The sequence below is a fragment of the Micromys minutus genome (assembly GCF_963924665.1).
Source record: "Micromys minutus genome assembly, chromosome: 8".
NCBI classification, from domain to species: Eukaryota; Metazoa; Chordata; class Mammalia; order Rodentia; family Muridae; genus Micromys; species Micromys minutus.
In genome coordinates this window covers 25,025,309-25,041,323 of record NC_137977.1, presented here as the reverse complement: position 1 = coordinate 25,041,323, position 16,015 = coordinate 25,025,309, and the positions used below count along the sequence as shown (strand labels likewise).

At 48.8% G+C, this 16,015-nt stretch overlaps 2 protein-coding genes across 2 annotated transcripts in view; one reads left to right on the top strand and one right to left on the bottom strand.

Annotated features, from left to right (window-relative positions):
• Positions 1–2,353, top strand: part of DIAPH1 (diaphanous related formin 1) — an 83,376-nt gene extending 81,023 nt beyond the window's left edge. The window contains 1 exon segment of the mRNA XM_080920160.1: positions 457–2,353. Coding sequence (XP_080776286.1) covers positions 457–495 — 39 coding nt within the window. The 3' untranslated portion in view covers positions 496–2,353.
• Positions 2,354–4,075: 1,722 nt separating this feature from the next.
• The window catches only part of LOC308423365 (uncharacterized protein), a gene marked incomplete at its 5' end in the record, with an annotated part of 161,684 nt that continues 149,744 nt past the window's right edge, over positions 4,076–16,015 (bottom strand). Inside the window, 2 exons of the mRNA XM_080920097.1 lie at positions 4,076–5,962; positions 11,520–11,608. Of these exons, the coding sequence (XP_080776223.1) occupies positions 5,736–5,962; positions 11,520–11,608 (316 nt within the window). The 3' untranslated portion in view covers positions 4,076–5,735. The remainder of the gene's footprint in view (positions 5,963–11,519; positions 11,609–16,015) is intronic.

Below are 16,015 nucleotides of genomic sequence, written 5' to 3'. Positions count from 1 at the left end.
CACAGCCAACACTTAAACCAGCTTACCTTTTTTAAAGATTTATTTTTATTTTATGTATCTGAGTATTTTGTATACATTTATGCAGATGCAACCTATACATGGCAGGTGCCCACGGAGGCCAGAAAAGGTACTGAGTTCCCTGGAACAGAAGTTACAGATGGTAGTGAGTTGCCATACAGGTGTGGGGAACCAAACCCACTGCAAGAGCAGCCAGTGTTCTTAACTGCTAGACCATTTCCCCTGCCCTTCAAATCCTGTTCTGTCTAGCTGTGTCCAAACCTTCATACTTGCCCCTAAAGGTATATTTTGTGTTAAGTCTCTGTCTCTCCTTCTGATAAGGCCTCTGAACCAGACAAGGCAGCCACAATTGCATGGCTTCTGGCTGAACACCTGCTTTGGAGTTTTAAAGAAATTAGAAACCAGGCTTTCTGTGGAGTCTCACATCTTCTCTTGCAGTCAACAGGAAAGCTGGGTGTGCAGTCACGTCTCTGCTAGCCTCGGAGCTGACCAAGGATGATTCCATGGCTGCTGGCCCTGCTAAGGTGACCAAGAAAAGTGAAGGAGTCCCCACAATCCTCGAAGAAGCCAAGGAGTTGGTCGGCCGTGCAAGCTAAGCTGGGCTTTATGGCCATGGCTGCTCCTAGGCGAAGCCCAGACTGTCTACCTGCAGCATGTGCCTCATGGTCGAGGAGATATCCCTCTGCAGTGGCCTCTTCACCACCTGACCCTGTCTTTCTGTCTGGCCTGCTGCTCTCTGAACAACACACATACAGCTTCAGCTGCCTGGAGGCCAGAAGGAAGGGGCAGTGTGGGGTGGCCTGAGCTCAGCCCAGCCAGCCCTGGCTGTTGTCTTACCAAAGCAGGGTCCGTGTTTGCTGCCTTAACCCTGTCTCCTCTATGTTACCCAGAGGTCCTGGTCTCAGACAGAACCCAGCCTGCATTCTCAGCCCCACTCTCTAGTGGGCCTTCCCCTAGGTCAATCTTGCTGCATTTGTGCTTTTCTTTTGTGGTTTCTCTGGCCTGAGAATAGCATGGGACTTGTGAACCTTCGGGCTAGGTCTTTTTACTGCTGTCACCTCGGCTTTCCTCTGGCAGTTAGTTATTTATTACTAGTGCTGTGGCAGTGGGAGCTGCTTTCTCCAAAGCAGGAAGCAAATCCCACCCTTACCCCACTTTCCTGGGAAAGGTCTCCCAGGCAAAGGGTCTCAACCACTCTCCCCATTCCACTGTGGCCCAGGTCTGAGCCATAGGCAAGTAGATAGGGCATAGTGACAGTGTGGGGCCCGCCCCCTGCCCGCTGCCATGCTTCATGCCCTTGCCTCCCTGGTCCCTCTGCACCAGCCCCTCACTCCACCCTGCAACTGAGCCCCTCCCCCACACCTTCCCCCAGAGCTTTGGTGCATCTCATTTGGAGTGTGGGCTGTAGTGTGACCATCCCAACACCTCACCCCCTCCATCCAAGGAAATGGGAGGTGGAGCCTCCTGGCTGAGAAATTGTTTTGCAAATGGATCTATTTTTATATGGAAAAAAAATTTTTTTAAGAAAACTAACTTTGATCCCCTTTCCCCTCCATAATAAAAAAGGATTTGATAGTAGGTTCAAGCATTCCTGGGGTCAGTCCTGAACATGGCCTAAATATTGGCCCCACCCCTCAAGACTAAACCATGAAGCCAAGGCAAGACCCTTCCCTAGCATCAGTTCTGGGGCAAGAGAAATTTCTGTGGGTGGGCTGGGCCACACCATAGGGTAGCAAGAGCTCAGATGCTGTGTTTTCATGAATGTATTAAATTATCAAGCCAAATGTGCAGATGCTAAGTGGACGCTGAGAAGTGGCACAGGGGTGTCCCACACCCATATAAACAGTGAGCCAGACCAGGTGGCTGAAACCTCAGGAAGCCCAGACTCTCTGGCTTAGGCTTACTGTCTTGTCCTTCTCTGAGTCCCCTTTCAGCTTCCCTCTGAGGCTACAGAGAAGGAATGACACTGTTCAGGCTTGACACAGAATTGGAGCTGCCAGAACACGGAGGAGTTAGAAAGCACGAGGGAAGTACAGGGGCCTTGCTGGGTTGCTAGAGCTTGTGTCCAAAGGAACAGTGGCATCCCCTGGGCTCCTTCCTGGGAAGACTGAAGTAGGGCCTGACTCTTCCCTGAGCCGCCATCTTGCTCGCTGACATCTGGGGCTTTGACCCTTTTCTTTTTTTAATCACTTTTGCTAAAATGCATTTAATAAAAAAAAATTTAAAGTAAAAGGGGGGTTAAAAAGCAAACCCCTTACCTCTTGGGCTTTTGGGATGTCATCACCTCCAGTTTGATGGGTTTGTTTCCAACTGTCAATAAAACATTGAAACAGAACTTCTCTTTAGCCTCCTTTGTAAAATTCTGGACTGGTTCTTTTCACCATGGTGGTCTAGGTTTTTCTTGGTGGTTTCCCACTTTGTGGTTGACCTGTCAAGTCAGTCAAAAGCAGATGAGCTGGGGCATGGCAAATCATGTACAGGGCTGTTTACCTGTCCCAGCTTCTTTCACATTGTGACCCTTAGGCTTGGGCCAGCTTTTTTAGCTCACCTCCACCATCCCACTTTCTGGGCTCCTCCAGATGCCACAGTTTTCTGGCCAGTACCTAAGTCCTCCATCCCCACCAAGTTAGAGGTGTTTAATTAACCCTGGGACTAGAATCCTAAGCCTGCCCAACCTGGTCAGAAGTCCCAGCCCAGACACCAGAAGACTTGGCCACTAAGCTATGCTTGTTCAAGCAAGTTGTAACCTCAACAAAGACACCTTAAAAGTGAGCAGACCCATGGGGGACAAAAAGGACCCTTGGACAACCCTGTATCAGAAATAAAACCCTTTTAAATAGCCCCTGGGCCCGCGCGGCTGCCCCATGTGGCAATGTCAGAGATGATGGGGTGGCTCCCTGCCTGGAAACCCTAGAGGCTGTACATTTCCGCTCATCTTTTGGTGCCCACATACCAATTAGGAGACCAGCCACAGCTGCTCTTTGCCCTACCGTCTGCTTCCTTGCCCGGAATAGAAACCAGGCACTAAATACCCCGCCCTTCCAACACCAGGCTCCGAGAAAACCCTGCTTTCCCCTCAGCAACCTCACACACCACCACCCTTCTTCCCACGCAAAGTCAAAGTCGCCTGGAAGGTTTGGTTTCCATGGCAACAGACAAGAAGGCGGCAGAGCTAGTAACCAGAATCCGAGGGGGAGGGAGCCCAGAAACTGCTCTTCTGGCTCTTTTGATGGACACGCTCTGGCTAACCCTCCCGAAAACCTGTGGGTCTGCATCTGTCCTTTGGGTCCACCTTCCTGACTCCAGGAGCTGCAGGAACCGGGGAATCAGATTACCCGAGCTGGGAGGGGACCGAGAAAAAGGAAAAGGGGCTGGATCCCAAGGCTATCTCCTCGCGCCATTCCTTCAATTAGACTTTGCGGCTATAAAAAGAACGAGAAAGCCAGTTCCACTTAGAGAAACTGAGACCCTGGGTAGGGAACCCGGCATTCAGAAAATTGGCTCCCGGGCATTTATTCCTGCTGCTCTCAGACCTCTAAGCAGCTGCAAGAGATTGGTAAGCAAAGGAGAATCCGTCCTCCTCTGGATCTTCCCCCTCCCACAGCTGAAGGGAGGTAGCTAGTGGGGAAGGGGCGGGAACTAGGAAAAAGTCCCCAGCGCCCCTCCCACCCCCACTCAAGCTCCTGCTCCCCCCCCCCCATGCAGGGTCTCCTTTTCTGCCCGGATACAGCCCTGAGAATAAATCTGTGCACTCAGTTGCGCACGCATTCAAACTCCCCACCCCCACAATGGACTCTCCAGCGACACCACCACTGCATACTGATCCACAAGCACCATTACAGTTCATCACATTATTAGAGACTCCGGGGAATCGGAAACATGCACTCCATATTGGACAGTCAGATGCACACTGCACAAGCACACACTATTCAAAAATAGATCGAGACAAAACCAAGACACAAACAACTATGACCTTTTGATTCTATTATTTAAGACAAACCCCTGAACTCCACCCACGTGTTCTGTGTCCCATCTCTTAAACAGACGCGGTCAGACATTCAGAAGAAACCACTTTTTATTTTTAATTTTCGAAGAAAAAAAGCCATATAAATATTAGAGTATAAAACTTGCGAGAGATATCGGAAGGGGGATGGGCAGGAGCTACGTGACTATGCGAAGAGAAGCTTTTATAGAGAAGTCAGTACAGGGAGGGGTCGCCGCAGCGTGTGGACACAGCACAAAACACAGCACTGGCCGCGCAGGCAGATTGAGATTCAAAGGACAGACGGCTGTGCACAGCCCACCGCCCGCTGCCCACTCGCCATCACATAAAAGCACACCACACTATACTATTGGCTATTCTACACCAGCGGGGGGTGGGGGAGTGGGGATTCTACACTACTGTAAGGGCTGGGGCAGAGGAAGTTCTATGCACAAGGAGGCACTGGGGGGCTTTAACCGGTCTCTGGCCACGAGGGGGCAGCCTCGGAGCCTGGGCAGTGGCCTTCTGAGAAGAAATGGCACCTGATAAGGTGGAGGCCAGGGACTTGAGGACTACAGGGGCCCTGTGGAAAAGCCCCATCATTGGCTGAGACTTTATAGTCACTTGGTCCCTTGTTCTAGCTACTGGACTAGACCCAGGGTCCAAGAATGACCTTGCTGGGGCTCCCTTCCTGCTAGGACCACTGACCAAGGGCACCTCTGGAGTACCCAGCACCCACAGAGGCTCCTCTTTCCTCTCTGGTCTTAAATCTATTGGTCCCGGCGGCTCAGCCAGGATGGAGGGGTCTGGCTGGCGTTTGTCTATGGCTAGAATTTGAGGATTGAGCCAGTACCCTGGGTACATACAGAGCCCCTTGCACGACCCTATTAACAGGCTGTTTTGTCCACTGCCCCACTCCCAGCAGTATACACTCAACTTCCCTTTAGTTTACCACCCCCTACTGTCTCCAGACATGCAAAGGAGTCTCTTCTTTGAGGTGTAGGGAAGTCACAGCATGCAGTGGGAACATCAAACAATGAAAAACAAAAGACTAGTAGTCCCCAGGCATTGAAAAGAGGCTTGATAGCAAAATGCCTTCCCAAAATCCAGCAAGCATCAGTACCAAGGGGATGGTGACTGTCTTTCCCCTCAAAAAACTTAAGCATCGGTCTCAGGCTCTGGAAGGAAATGAGAAGACTGGTTGGTACCAAACCACACTTTGGGGGAAAACTGAACTGAAGGAGAGGCCAAAAAATTGTAATACTCTCCCAACAGTTCAGAACTAGGAGCCAGCTTAGCTCACCTGTCACCCCAACAGTCCAACTACCTTGCTCAAAGAGAGGGACTGAAGGAGCGAGTGGGGTGGGGAGAGGAAGGAAGGAGATGGACCAGCCTGACTGGGCTGGAAGATAGAGGAGTTCAGCTGTAACTAAGGGAGTGTGGCATGATTTTTGTGTGTATATGTCCACACTAACCCTGCTACCCATGTGGGTACAATCACTGATTGGATGGGTGGGGGGTCCCAGCAGGACACTCTTTGCATATTCATCCCCCTAGGGTACAGAGGGGGGTGTTGGCTTGGGCACTTGTTTCTGTTTCCCAACGGGAGCATGGCCATGGCTCCTACCAGTATCCTGGGGTGAGCCCTGAAATTCTGAGGCCTGGGTACATGTAAGGACAAGCTGGACTGACTGGGGAGGGAGGCTGCCCTGTGGCTCAAGGCCTGGCCCCCATATTACTTCTTCTCTTTCTTGCCCGACTTCTTCTTGTTGCCATTCCCGCCTGCTGGAGCCTTGCCATCTCGTTTGCCAGCTGCGTTGGTCAGTGTGGCGTTGCTGCCAGGGATGTACACGTTCTGGCGGTAGTCAGGGACGTGCTGCAGGGTAAACTGGGGTCCGTATCGAGCGCTCAAACCCATGGTGCCAGCGCCCCCTCCCAGCGTGGAGCTCCCGTCAGCGGCTTCTGCAGAGATGGAAGAAGAGCAGATGGGGTCAGTGACTTCCTTTCACTGCAGTGAGTGAATGACAGGACCCAACCACTGGGAATACACTGGTCACCAAGGCCATCTCTGTGGGCAAGGGAGCTGGGGAGAAGTCAAGAGTGACCTGTGATCCTCAGCAAGTCTACCCAGCCTCCCTGTACCATCCATCGATTTTCTAAATGCCTTCACTTCCATGAAATGAAGGTAAAATACAATGTATCCATTTTGGGTAAGAGGTAAAAGAGAAAATGCTTCTATAGTGCCTAGACTAACACTTGCAATGTTGCAATTGCTCAAGAGGTGCTAACTAGCATTTCTCTATGGCTTCCACACTAGACCATGATTTGTACATTATCTTCCTCTAACTAAGGCTTGGCACAGCACGCGAGTTTGGCAGCTCAGCCATTAGTTTGTATGCAGGATTGTTCATCCATCCACATACTTACGTCTCTCTGTGTGGTACTGAGAATTGAACTCACATCATTGCACATGCTAGGCAAACACCTCCCCAGCTGAGCTGCATAACCCAGCCCAGCTCTTTGGTTTGTTGGTTGGTTTGGTTGGGTTTGGTTCTTCTTCAGTTTTGTTATTTGGTGGGAGGGTGGATTGGTTCGGTTTGGTTTTTCAAGGCAGGGGTTTCTCTGTGTAGCCCTGGCTGTCATGGAAATCTCTCTGTAGGCCAGGCTGTCCTCTAACTCAGAGATCTGCCTGCCTGTGCTGGGATAAAAGGTATGGGCCATTTTTGTTGTTTAAATTGTTTAAACTATGTAGCACTGAGCTGGCCTGGAACTTTTTAGACCAGGCCAAGCTCAGTACTGGGTTAAAGGTGTCCCAGCCCAGTCCTCAGTTTCTTGAGGGGGCTTCACTCAGGTCTTAGACTTAGTCTTTGCCTGCCTCTGCCACCTGAGTGCTGGGATTGTAGGTATGTGTTAACATGCCAGCTCAACAGAAGCATCCCTCTTTTTTCCTCTGTCCTCCACCCTGCCAAACCCCAGAGCTAAGGATCCAACCATGTGCCTTGATACTACTAGCAAGAGGTCTAGCACTGAGCTATATACTCAGCCCTTGGGTTTTGCTTTTTTAGGTTTTATTTTTTGGATTTTTGTTTTGTTTTGGATTTCTGTTTGTTTGTTTTTGAGACAAGGTCTTGCTAGGTAGCTCAAACTAGGCTTGAACTCAAAATCCTTCGGTTTCTGTCTCCTGAAGGCTGAAATGACAAGCACTGGCTACACTAGGCCTGTCTGTATCCACTTCTTGACAACATTGGACTGCCTACTCTGTGGCAAGTATGGCCACCAAACCTCGACAATGACCACGCTCATGTGGCTGCGTCCTCATTTTACAGAATAGGGAGTCAAAGCTCAGAGAAGGCCAAAACCAGGCAATATGTGTAACAGTGGGACTCCACACAATGGTCTCTGAGTTCTAGGAACAAGTTCCTCTACCACAACCACCAACTCAGGCCTCTTTCTGCTCTGGGGTCAAAGAAATGGGCAAAGGAAGGCTGCCCGTCACTCTGGGAGATGATGGTCCTTGGAACAGGTATCTTAGGTACAGCACAGGCAGGGGGCTCGGTGCCTGCAGCAGGTGACTCGATGCCACTTAGGCCAACTTCCTGGAGGAGCTCAGAATGACACAGTTGCTTAAAAAGCAGGTTCCTTGTCAGATGGCTAGAGTCCACCTGAACAGCTGAGGCACAGAAATAACCCATCATGGGGGTTCCGTGAGGATTAAAGGAAGCACTCAGTGCCCTGGCACTTGACAAGTGCTTAGTAAATGCCTACCCTGCAGCCCCCTCATAGCTATCCTTGTCATCCAGTGTAGTGATATCCAATCCACTGTATTCCTTCTGCGCAGGGCTGGTGGTGGGGAAGGAGGGGGGAATTAGGCTTCCAAATTCCCAGCCGGAGGCTCTGAAACCCTCCAACACAGAGAGAACTGAAGGCCTTGCCCAGCCTAGCCAAAAGCTGGAGCATTTTTCCCCCTAGCCTGTGCCTCCACCCTCGACTTTGGAGCTAATAGAGAGGTAGACTAAAGCTGGAGAGGTTGAGTAATTCTGGGACATCAACCAGGGATTGAGAAATAGAGACAGGAAATATTTCCAGTTTGGGTACGAGGGAAAAGCAAGAGACAAGAAAAGCAGAGATATGGCAGGCGTCTCTCCACCCTGGCAACCTGGAGTCTGGGTTTTCACAACCCTCTCTGTCCAGTCCCCAAAGTCCTGGAGCAGAAGGCCTTCTGGGAACAGGCCCGGGAGGAGGGAACAGCTGCCCACCCCTCCCACCCCTTTCATTTGCTGGCATTTCCTTAATTAACTCCAGGAGGTACCATTCCTCCACGGCCCACCCTTCCCCTCAAACAGACAGCCACCTCCAGCCAGGGTAAGAAAGGGGAAGGACCCAGATCTAGTTTCAAAGAGCTAGGATGCCAAAGTGATTTAGGGGATTGAGGGGGGGGGGGGTTGAGAAGAGAGAGAGAGAGAGAGAGAGAGAGAGAGAGAGAGAGAGAGAGAGAGAGTGTGTGTGTGTGTGTGTGTGTGTGTGTGTGGTATAGAGCTGCTTCTGCCCCCAAGCACTCAATTAGGAAGGAATGTGGAGGACTGAGAAAGGAGACTGAGCAAAAAGACAGGAAGTGCTTCACTGAATGACAAGAAGGCAGGCCCACCCACATTCTACAGGCACCCAAGATCATTCAAAATGGCCACTTGGTGGGAGATAACTTGAGATCTGGAGGGAGATAAATTAAAGATGCAGAAAGGACACCAGTGTCCTGCCCTGTCTACACTACTGGTTCAGAGACTCCAGTGGCCTTTCTGATTATATCCTAACCCCCAAGACTTGGCCTAGGCAAGGACCAGGGGTTTCTCCAGTCTCAGAAAAAACAAACAAACAAACAAACAAACAAACAAAAAACCCCCACACACTTAGAAATGCAAAGAGACAGAATCTCTTCTGGTGGAGGAAGGTGGGGGAAGGGTGCTGGCCTCTCTCTAGCTCCAAACTCATTACCACCTTCCCCTGGTCCCTTCACATTGCCAGTCCAAGTCAGACAAAGACTCCACAATAACAATGACCAGAGTTAGCCAAGGAAGTGAGCCCAAAACTGGCACAGCGGCAAACCGCAGCCTTCTTTTGGGTGCACCTCCCCCCAGTGTTTATTTAAGAGCTCTTGAAAGGGTCCCTCCCTTCTCTCCTCTCTAGGCTGGGCTGGGCTCCAGGAGCCTCTCAGGCTCTGGGGTTTGGAAGTAGGTGTGAAAGTGAGAGCTGAGCCTGACCCTGCCACCTCAGTATTGGACTCTCTTTTCCCCAGAGCCCAAGGCTGGGGCTTGGGGTCAGGTCCTGTGTGGGCTGGAGGGGTGGAGCTCTGATGGGGAAGCATGCATGCAGCCATGGCGCTACTCCAGAGAGACCTTCTGGGAAGGCTTTGGGCCATAAATACTGTTTCCATGTCTGTTTTTAGCATCTGGATTTGGGCTGGAAAGACTGCTTTCTGGCCTTAGGGCTCAAGGCCACAACAGCTAAAGAGACCTGTTTACTTCCCTCAAGAGCTGAACCTGGCATCTCCCCAGGCTCAGTGCGAGCAGCTGGCCTCTCAGGGATCTCACCCCTGTCCCCCTCCTTTGCCCTTCGGTCGGCTATAGACCAGGCTTCATTCAGTCTCACAGAAATCAAGGGTAAGACCACTAAATCATATCAAGTAAAAATACGTGGTTTTCAGCTATCTTAGAGTTTAAGAAGGATTTATACTAAAACTGTAAATAACCTTTACTCCCAGCACTCAGAAGGCAGAGGCAGGTGGATCTCTGAGGTTAAGGCCAGCCTGGTCTACAGACGACAGCCAGGGCTACATAGAGAAACCCTGTCTTGAAAACAAACAAAAAGCATATATTCACCTGAGATTGATATTTAACTGGAAGCCCTTGATTTTATTAGGCAACTCTAATCAGGGAGAGTAATGCAGGGGGCACTAGGGGGAGTTCAGCTTCTCGGTCCAATCAGCTAAGAGGGAAGCAGACTCGATCTAAAGGTGACTGAGGGAGGAAGCACATGGCCCTGGGAGCAAGGCTGAGCTGGGATCTCAGGTAAGCGATGACCTGGAAAGCTCCAGGTCATTGGTACTTCACAGGAGCCCTCCATGGAGCATGCGCAGAGCTTACAGAAGCTTGGTTAAAACAAAATCATAGGGATTCTTCTCCCTGCTTGACTTTCTACCTACCAGTCCCCTAGCTACTCTCAAGAGCAAAGCTAAGCATTTCCTGTGTGAGGCCCAGCAGGGGTTAGGCTTCTGTAAGTTTCCCAGACTCCAGTCTCCTGGGCCAGAAGTCAGTCCTTATCAACAGGCGTTAGATTTTTTTTCTTATAATAGCACTTAGGTTCTGATTCTGGGTTGTGCTTGCCCACTGGGACTATCACACAACTACGACCTCAGCATTCAGTGGAGGCAGGAAGATCAGAAGTTCAAGGTTATCCTCAGATGCTTATGGAGCTGGAAACCAGCCTGGCTACATGAGCCCATTTCAAAAGAAAGAAAAATGCTTCTGTTTTTCTCTTTTATCCCAACAGGGCAGGAAAGTTAATGATTAATCAATTACAGTGCCATTACTATAATCACTCTCTGCCAAGACTATGCTGACGACCTTGTATTTGAACAGTCAAACAGTGGCGGGTGGTGGTGACACCACCTTTAATCCCAGCACTCAGGAGGCAGAGGCAGGTAGATCTCAGAGTTCAAGGCCAGCCTAGTCTACAGAGTGGGTTCCAGGACAGCCAAGGCTATGCCCCCAAGAATGTGAACCCAGGTTGGCCTGCTTCAGCCTATGTATGCTCTTGAGTGTTAGCGAACTGAATCTGCTTGCCCCACAGAGCACCCTCTGTGACTCTTGACGTGCAACCACTGGCAGAATTGATGCTCTGCCATGACTGAGGTTCTTTCTAGTAGGAAAACTGCAGTCCTGGTGTGAAGGCCGAGGAGCAGAGGCTTTGTTATCTGCTGGGAACATCAGCCCCAGCTAACACGGAGCATGTGCCAGGCCCAGTACCATATACCCTGTGCCTCTCCTTCAGTCCTCACTGTAACCTGGTGGAGTTGTCCAACCATTTTCTTGGTGGAGGAAGCTGAACTTTAAAGAGAACAAACAAACTCCTCCATGTCACAAGGTCAGCAAGTGGCAGAGCTGTGTCCTGTGACATGCGCTGGCCCTTTCCAGGGTCAGACTTGTTTGTTTTGGTCTTTTTGAGAGAGGGTCTTGCTTTGTAACACAGACTGATCTCAAACTCCCGCCTTGGCAGACAGAATTCTGAGGTTATAGGTGTGTGCTTCAAGACCCACCACCACCGTCACATCCTCGGTGGATAACGTGATCACTCTGATCTGTCATTTTAGGACCCCTTGATGTTAGTTATCTCTCAACATGAAGCTATGTCACTTATGATCACCTGGTCTTCCAGAGAAGCCACACAGACTTATACTTCCTCCATAGCTGTAATGGCACCCCTCCCTCAGACTCCCACCCTATCACACCCTATCACACCCACTTACCGCTGGCAGAGGCCAAGATCATGGCTTGCAGCATCTCTGTATCAAACTGGTTGTTGGGCCAGGTACCGGTTTCATCACCATTTTGGGATCTGCAGAGACAGTGACAAGGTTAGCTCCACTCATTGTCTCCCAGCCTCTTCCTGGGGTTCCCAGGTTCCCATCCTTATCCCACCCCATGCCTAAGACCAGGTCCGGAGTGAGTGGAGTAGGTGGAGTTCATATAACCCTTCGATGCCAGACCCCAATATGCCCATTCTCCGGGTCAGCTAGCTTTATGCTGTCTCAGATGCCTTAAACGAATACTATGCCCTTCATGATAGGATATGATCTACTTTCACAGCCTGAGACATCAGACCATCTTCTGAGGACAGTGAGAGAATACAATTTGAGAGAATGTCTCATTGACTAGAGGAATGGCCAGAAACAAGAGGAAAAAATGTAGGTAACTCAGAAAGCCCCAAGAAACCCCACAGCACTCACCCAGATTCAGACTTGCTCAGTGTGTTCCCAAGCTCTCCGCATAAAGTGTGTAGTTACACCAAACTGTCCACCCTGCTTCACAAGCACCTCCTCCCCACTCCCAAGTCTATCATCAAACAGTTTCCCGGTAGCTTCCCTTTTGGGGCTCTCTCCTGTTGATCCCCAGAATATTAAGCCACAGCCTTTGTTCTAGCAATGGAAATAAAATGTGCCCCAGGGGATTCTCAAATTTACCAAGGATGGGCTGAGCCCTGCACCATGGTCCAGGAACTACTGGAGGGTCCCATATGCTTCTTCACTACAGACCTCTGTGGTGTGGGGGCCATGCCTGCCTCTGCCTGAAGCACTCAGTAGGAAGCCTGAATACCTGAGCTTCATTAGGTCACTTGGAAGCACCATGCATTGGAAACATGAAGTGCTTTTAAATATGTTAAGAGTGCTATGGGATCGTAAGTATGTTCAATGTGGGCTTTTCCCTGTGTGTCTTCTTCCTTTCTCCCTGTTTCTGTCTGTCTTTTCTTTCTCACTCTGTAAGACAAACTGGCCTCCAACTCATATAACCCATATGGGCCTCAAATTCACAGTAATTCTCCTGCCTCAGCTTTGTGAGTGCTGGGATTACAGGTATATACAACCACACCTAGCCATCATGTGGATTTTCAAGGGTCAAATCCCCCTAGTTTGCAGGGGTGAGGGAAGAAACCACACACACACCACTCCACATACAGCTTACCTTACACTGGCACAGTCTGACACAAACATGTTCCCCCAATAAACAGTCACTGCCTAGCTGGGCCTAGCACTTGGGAGGCTGAGGCAGGGGGATATTGGAGAGTTTCAGATCAATCTGAGCTACATAGAGATAAACTTGCCTCAAACAAACAAGTAAATAAATAAAAGTTGCTAAGGAGAAGAGCTCAAGGAAGAGAATTAGGCCCTGATGAAGTAAAAAAAAAAAATCGGTTTCAGGGCAGACCCTGAAAAGTGGAAGAGAACATGTGTGCATGTGTGCATGTGTGCATGTGTGCCTGTGTGCCTGTGTGCCTGTGTGCATGTGTGCATGTGTGCCTGTATGCATGTGTGCATGTGTGCATGTGTGCCTGTGTGCATATGTGCCTGTGTGCATGTGTGTGCCTGTGTGCATGTGTGCCTGTGTGCATGTGTGCATGTGAGCATGTGTGCATGTGAGCATGTGTGCCTGTGTGCCTGTGTGCCTGTGTGCATGTGTGCCTGTGTGCATGTGTGCATATGTGCCTGTGTGCATGTGTGTGCCTGTGTGCATGTGTGCATGTGTGCCTGTGTGCATGTGCGCATGTGTGCCTGTGTGCATGTGTGCCTGTGTGCCTGTGTGCCTGTGTGCATGTGTGCCTGTGTGCATGTGAGCATGTGTGCATGTGTGCATGTGTGCATGTGTGCATGTGTGCACTGTGTGATCCCAGTAGTCTGGAGGCTGAGGGAAGAAGAGTGTGACTTTAAGGCCAGCCTGGGTTATATAGAAAGGCTGAGTCTCAAAAAACCAAGGGCCAGCTTGATGGCTTGTCAAGCATGCAGGAGGCTTGGGGTTCCAAGTCTAGCCTAGCAGAAGATAGAGAAAGAAATGTTTTTATTATAAACTTGATAAGGATGGACACTGTAACGGGCAGCTGTAGTCCCAGTGCTATGGGGGCCGAGGTGGGGTAACCAGTTGAGCCCCAAGGTTAGAGGCCAGCCTGGGCCACACAAAAAGGGCCTGTCTCAAAAGAGATAAGTGATCAAAAATAAAAATAACCATAAATAAAGAAGTCTGGGGACACAACTTTTACCAAGTGACTGAACAACAGTTGTGGTAACAGGACAAACAGAGAGCGCCAGTGATGTGGTGCCTGGGAAACCCCAAATACCAGCTATGTAATGTTCCTGCCGAGACTGCTGACTTATGTTGAATTTAGCCAAAAGAATCAACAAACCCAGACTGTGAGCATTTAAAAACCTACTGGTCTGGATGCTTTAGAAATATCTATTTCATTTAAAAAAAAGGGGGGGGGGGAGGGAGGTAGGGAAACCTCTGATTAAAGCCGAAGGCAGAGACATGGCAACCAAATGCAATTCATGCTCCTTGATCAAATTCTGAATTTAATTTTAAAATTAAGATTAAATTTAAAAGAACAGATTAAAAGGGCATACTGAAAGCATTTGAGAAGGTCTGGGAGTGGACTGTGTATTATTATGTTTATATGGAGTCCCTCAAATATGATCATTCTTTTGTGATTTTTATAGGAGACCTAGAAGATATTCATTGGATCAAATGTTCTGATGCCTGTAGTGCTTGCCCATGCAAGGCCCATGAAGGATAGAATCTGTCTGTGTGCACATGTGTATGCACATGTGTGTGCAAGTGATCAGTGAATCTAGGTATGTTTGTTTAAACAAAATATTCAATATGCATACTTCAGCATACTCGTCTTTTGACTTTTTGATACGTTTGAGACATTTTAAGATAAAACCCTGAAAGGTTATAATCGAGCCACCAAGCTGGGTGGCGGTGGTGGCGATCCCCTTTAACCCTAATGTTCCAGAGCCCGAGGCAGATGGATTTCTAAGTTTGAGGCTACAGAACAAATTCCAGGACAGTCAGGGCTACACAGAGAAACCCTGTCTGGAAAATACAAACAAAACCAAGTCACTTAGGCGAGAGAGAGAGAGAGAGAGAGAGAGAGAGAGAGAGAGAGAGAGAGAGAGAGAGAGAGAGAGAGGAGGGAGGGGAGGAGATTAGGATTACCCCATTTCCAGCAGGGGAAAGTCACACACAGCTGGTTAAGTGGTAGGATTGCTCCATGTGGCCTGATATGACCCCAAAGCCCATGATGATATCACACAGAGGAACTTGGCTTCAACCAGGTCTCCCTGGAGCCCCAGCAGCAGCAGATTGGGGGGGGGGGGCTCTTCCAAGATTTGAAGACAGAAGTAAGCATTAAAGAAATTCACTGTGGTTAAAAGCCCTTTGTCCAAGCACCCACATGTTCTGGCTAACCCTGGGTGTGGAGGTCAGGGGAGGGGAGCAGCCTATGGCTGGGCTTCCACAAAATATTCCCTGTGTTGTGCTAAGAAGTGAGAAACCTGGAAAAGCCACACTGACAACAGCTTGTACTTGATTGTGTTAAAATGTGTATGCATGTGTATTTAGTTAGCAAAGCAAGAATCTAATAGCACCTAAAAATATTCGTATCTATCCATATGAGATGCCATTATGTAACATTCAAATGGTTTTTGAAGATTTTTTTACTGACATGGGGGAATTCATCTGACATGTTATAAAGAAGAAAAAATAGGCTACAATAATACTAGAAAGATAATGACATATATTCCTATTAAAAAAGAAAGTGGTAATATTGTGGACAAGTTTGCCAGACTTTTTAAAAAAGAAGCTTATGCTTGCTGTTTGACTATAGAAACAAAAATGCTTAGAAAGATACATAATGAGTATGTTAATTACTCAATGAATAAATTGCAACCAAAAGACAAAAATGGTGGAAAAGGAACATTTATACTAAAAAGGATTAGGAGACATTGAACCAAATGCAAAATGCATATTTAAATATATGTATGTATGTATGTATGTATGTATATTTTCCAGTCAGAGTTTCTATATAGGCCTGGCTATCCTAGAACTCTCTCTGTAGACCAGGCTGGCTTCAAACCTACAGAGACCTGCCTGCATTGGCCTCCAGAGTGCTGTGATTAAAGATATTCATTACCATACCCAATAAAGGGCAGGGAAATCCCAGAAGAAATTATGTAATGTTTGGGATTTGCTTGGAAATAATCCAAGGGGGTACAAGGGTGGGGTCTTAATGCATAAGACAGGAGAGCAAGCTGGGGTTGAATGGCAGGACCAGAGAGCTTCAACTTATTGTCATATATGTACATCTTTTCTACACCACAATGTCAGTCATTCTTTCTAGATTGTGGGAGAGTTTCTCTTTTTTTCTATCTCTCCTGTTTGAGAAACATCATGTGCTGGGAACCAAACTTGTCTC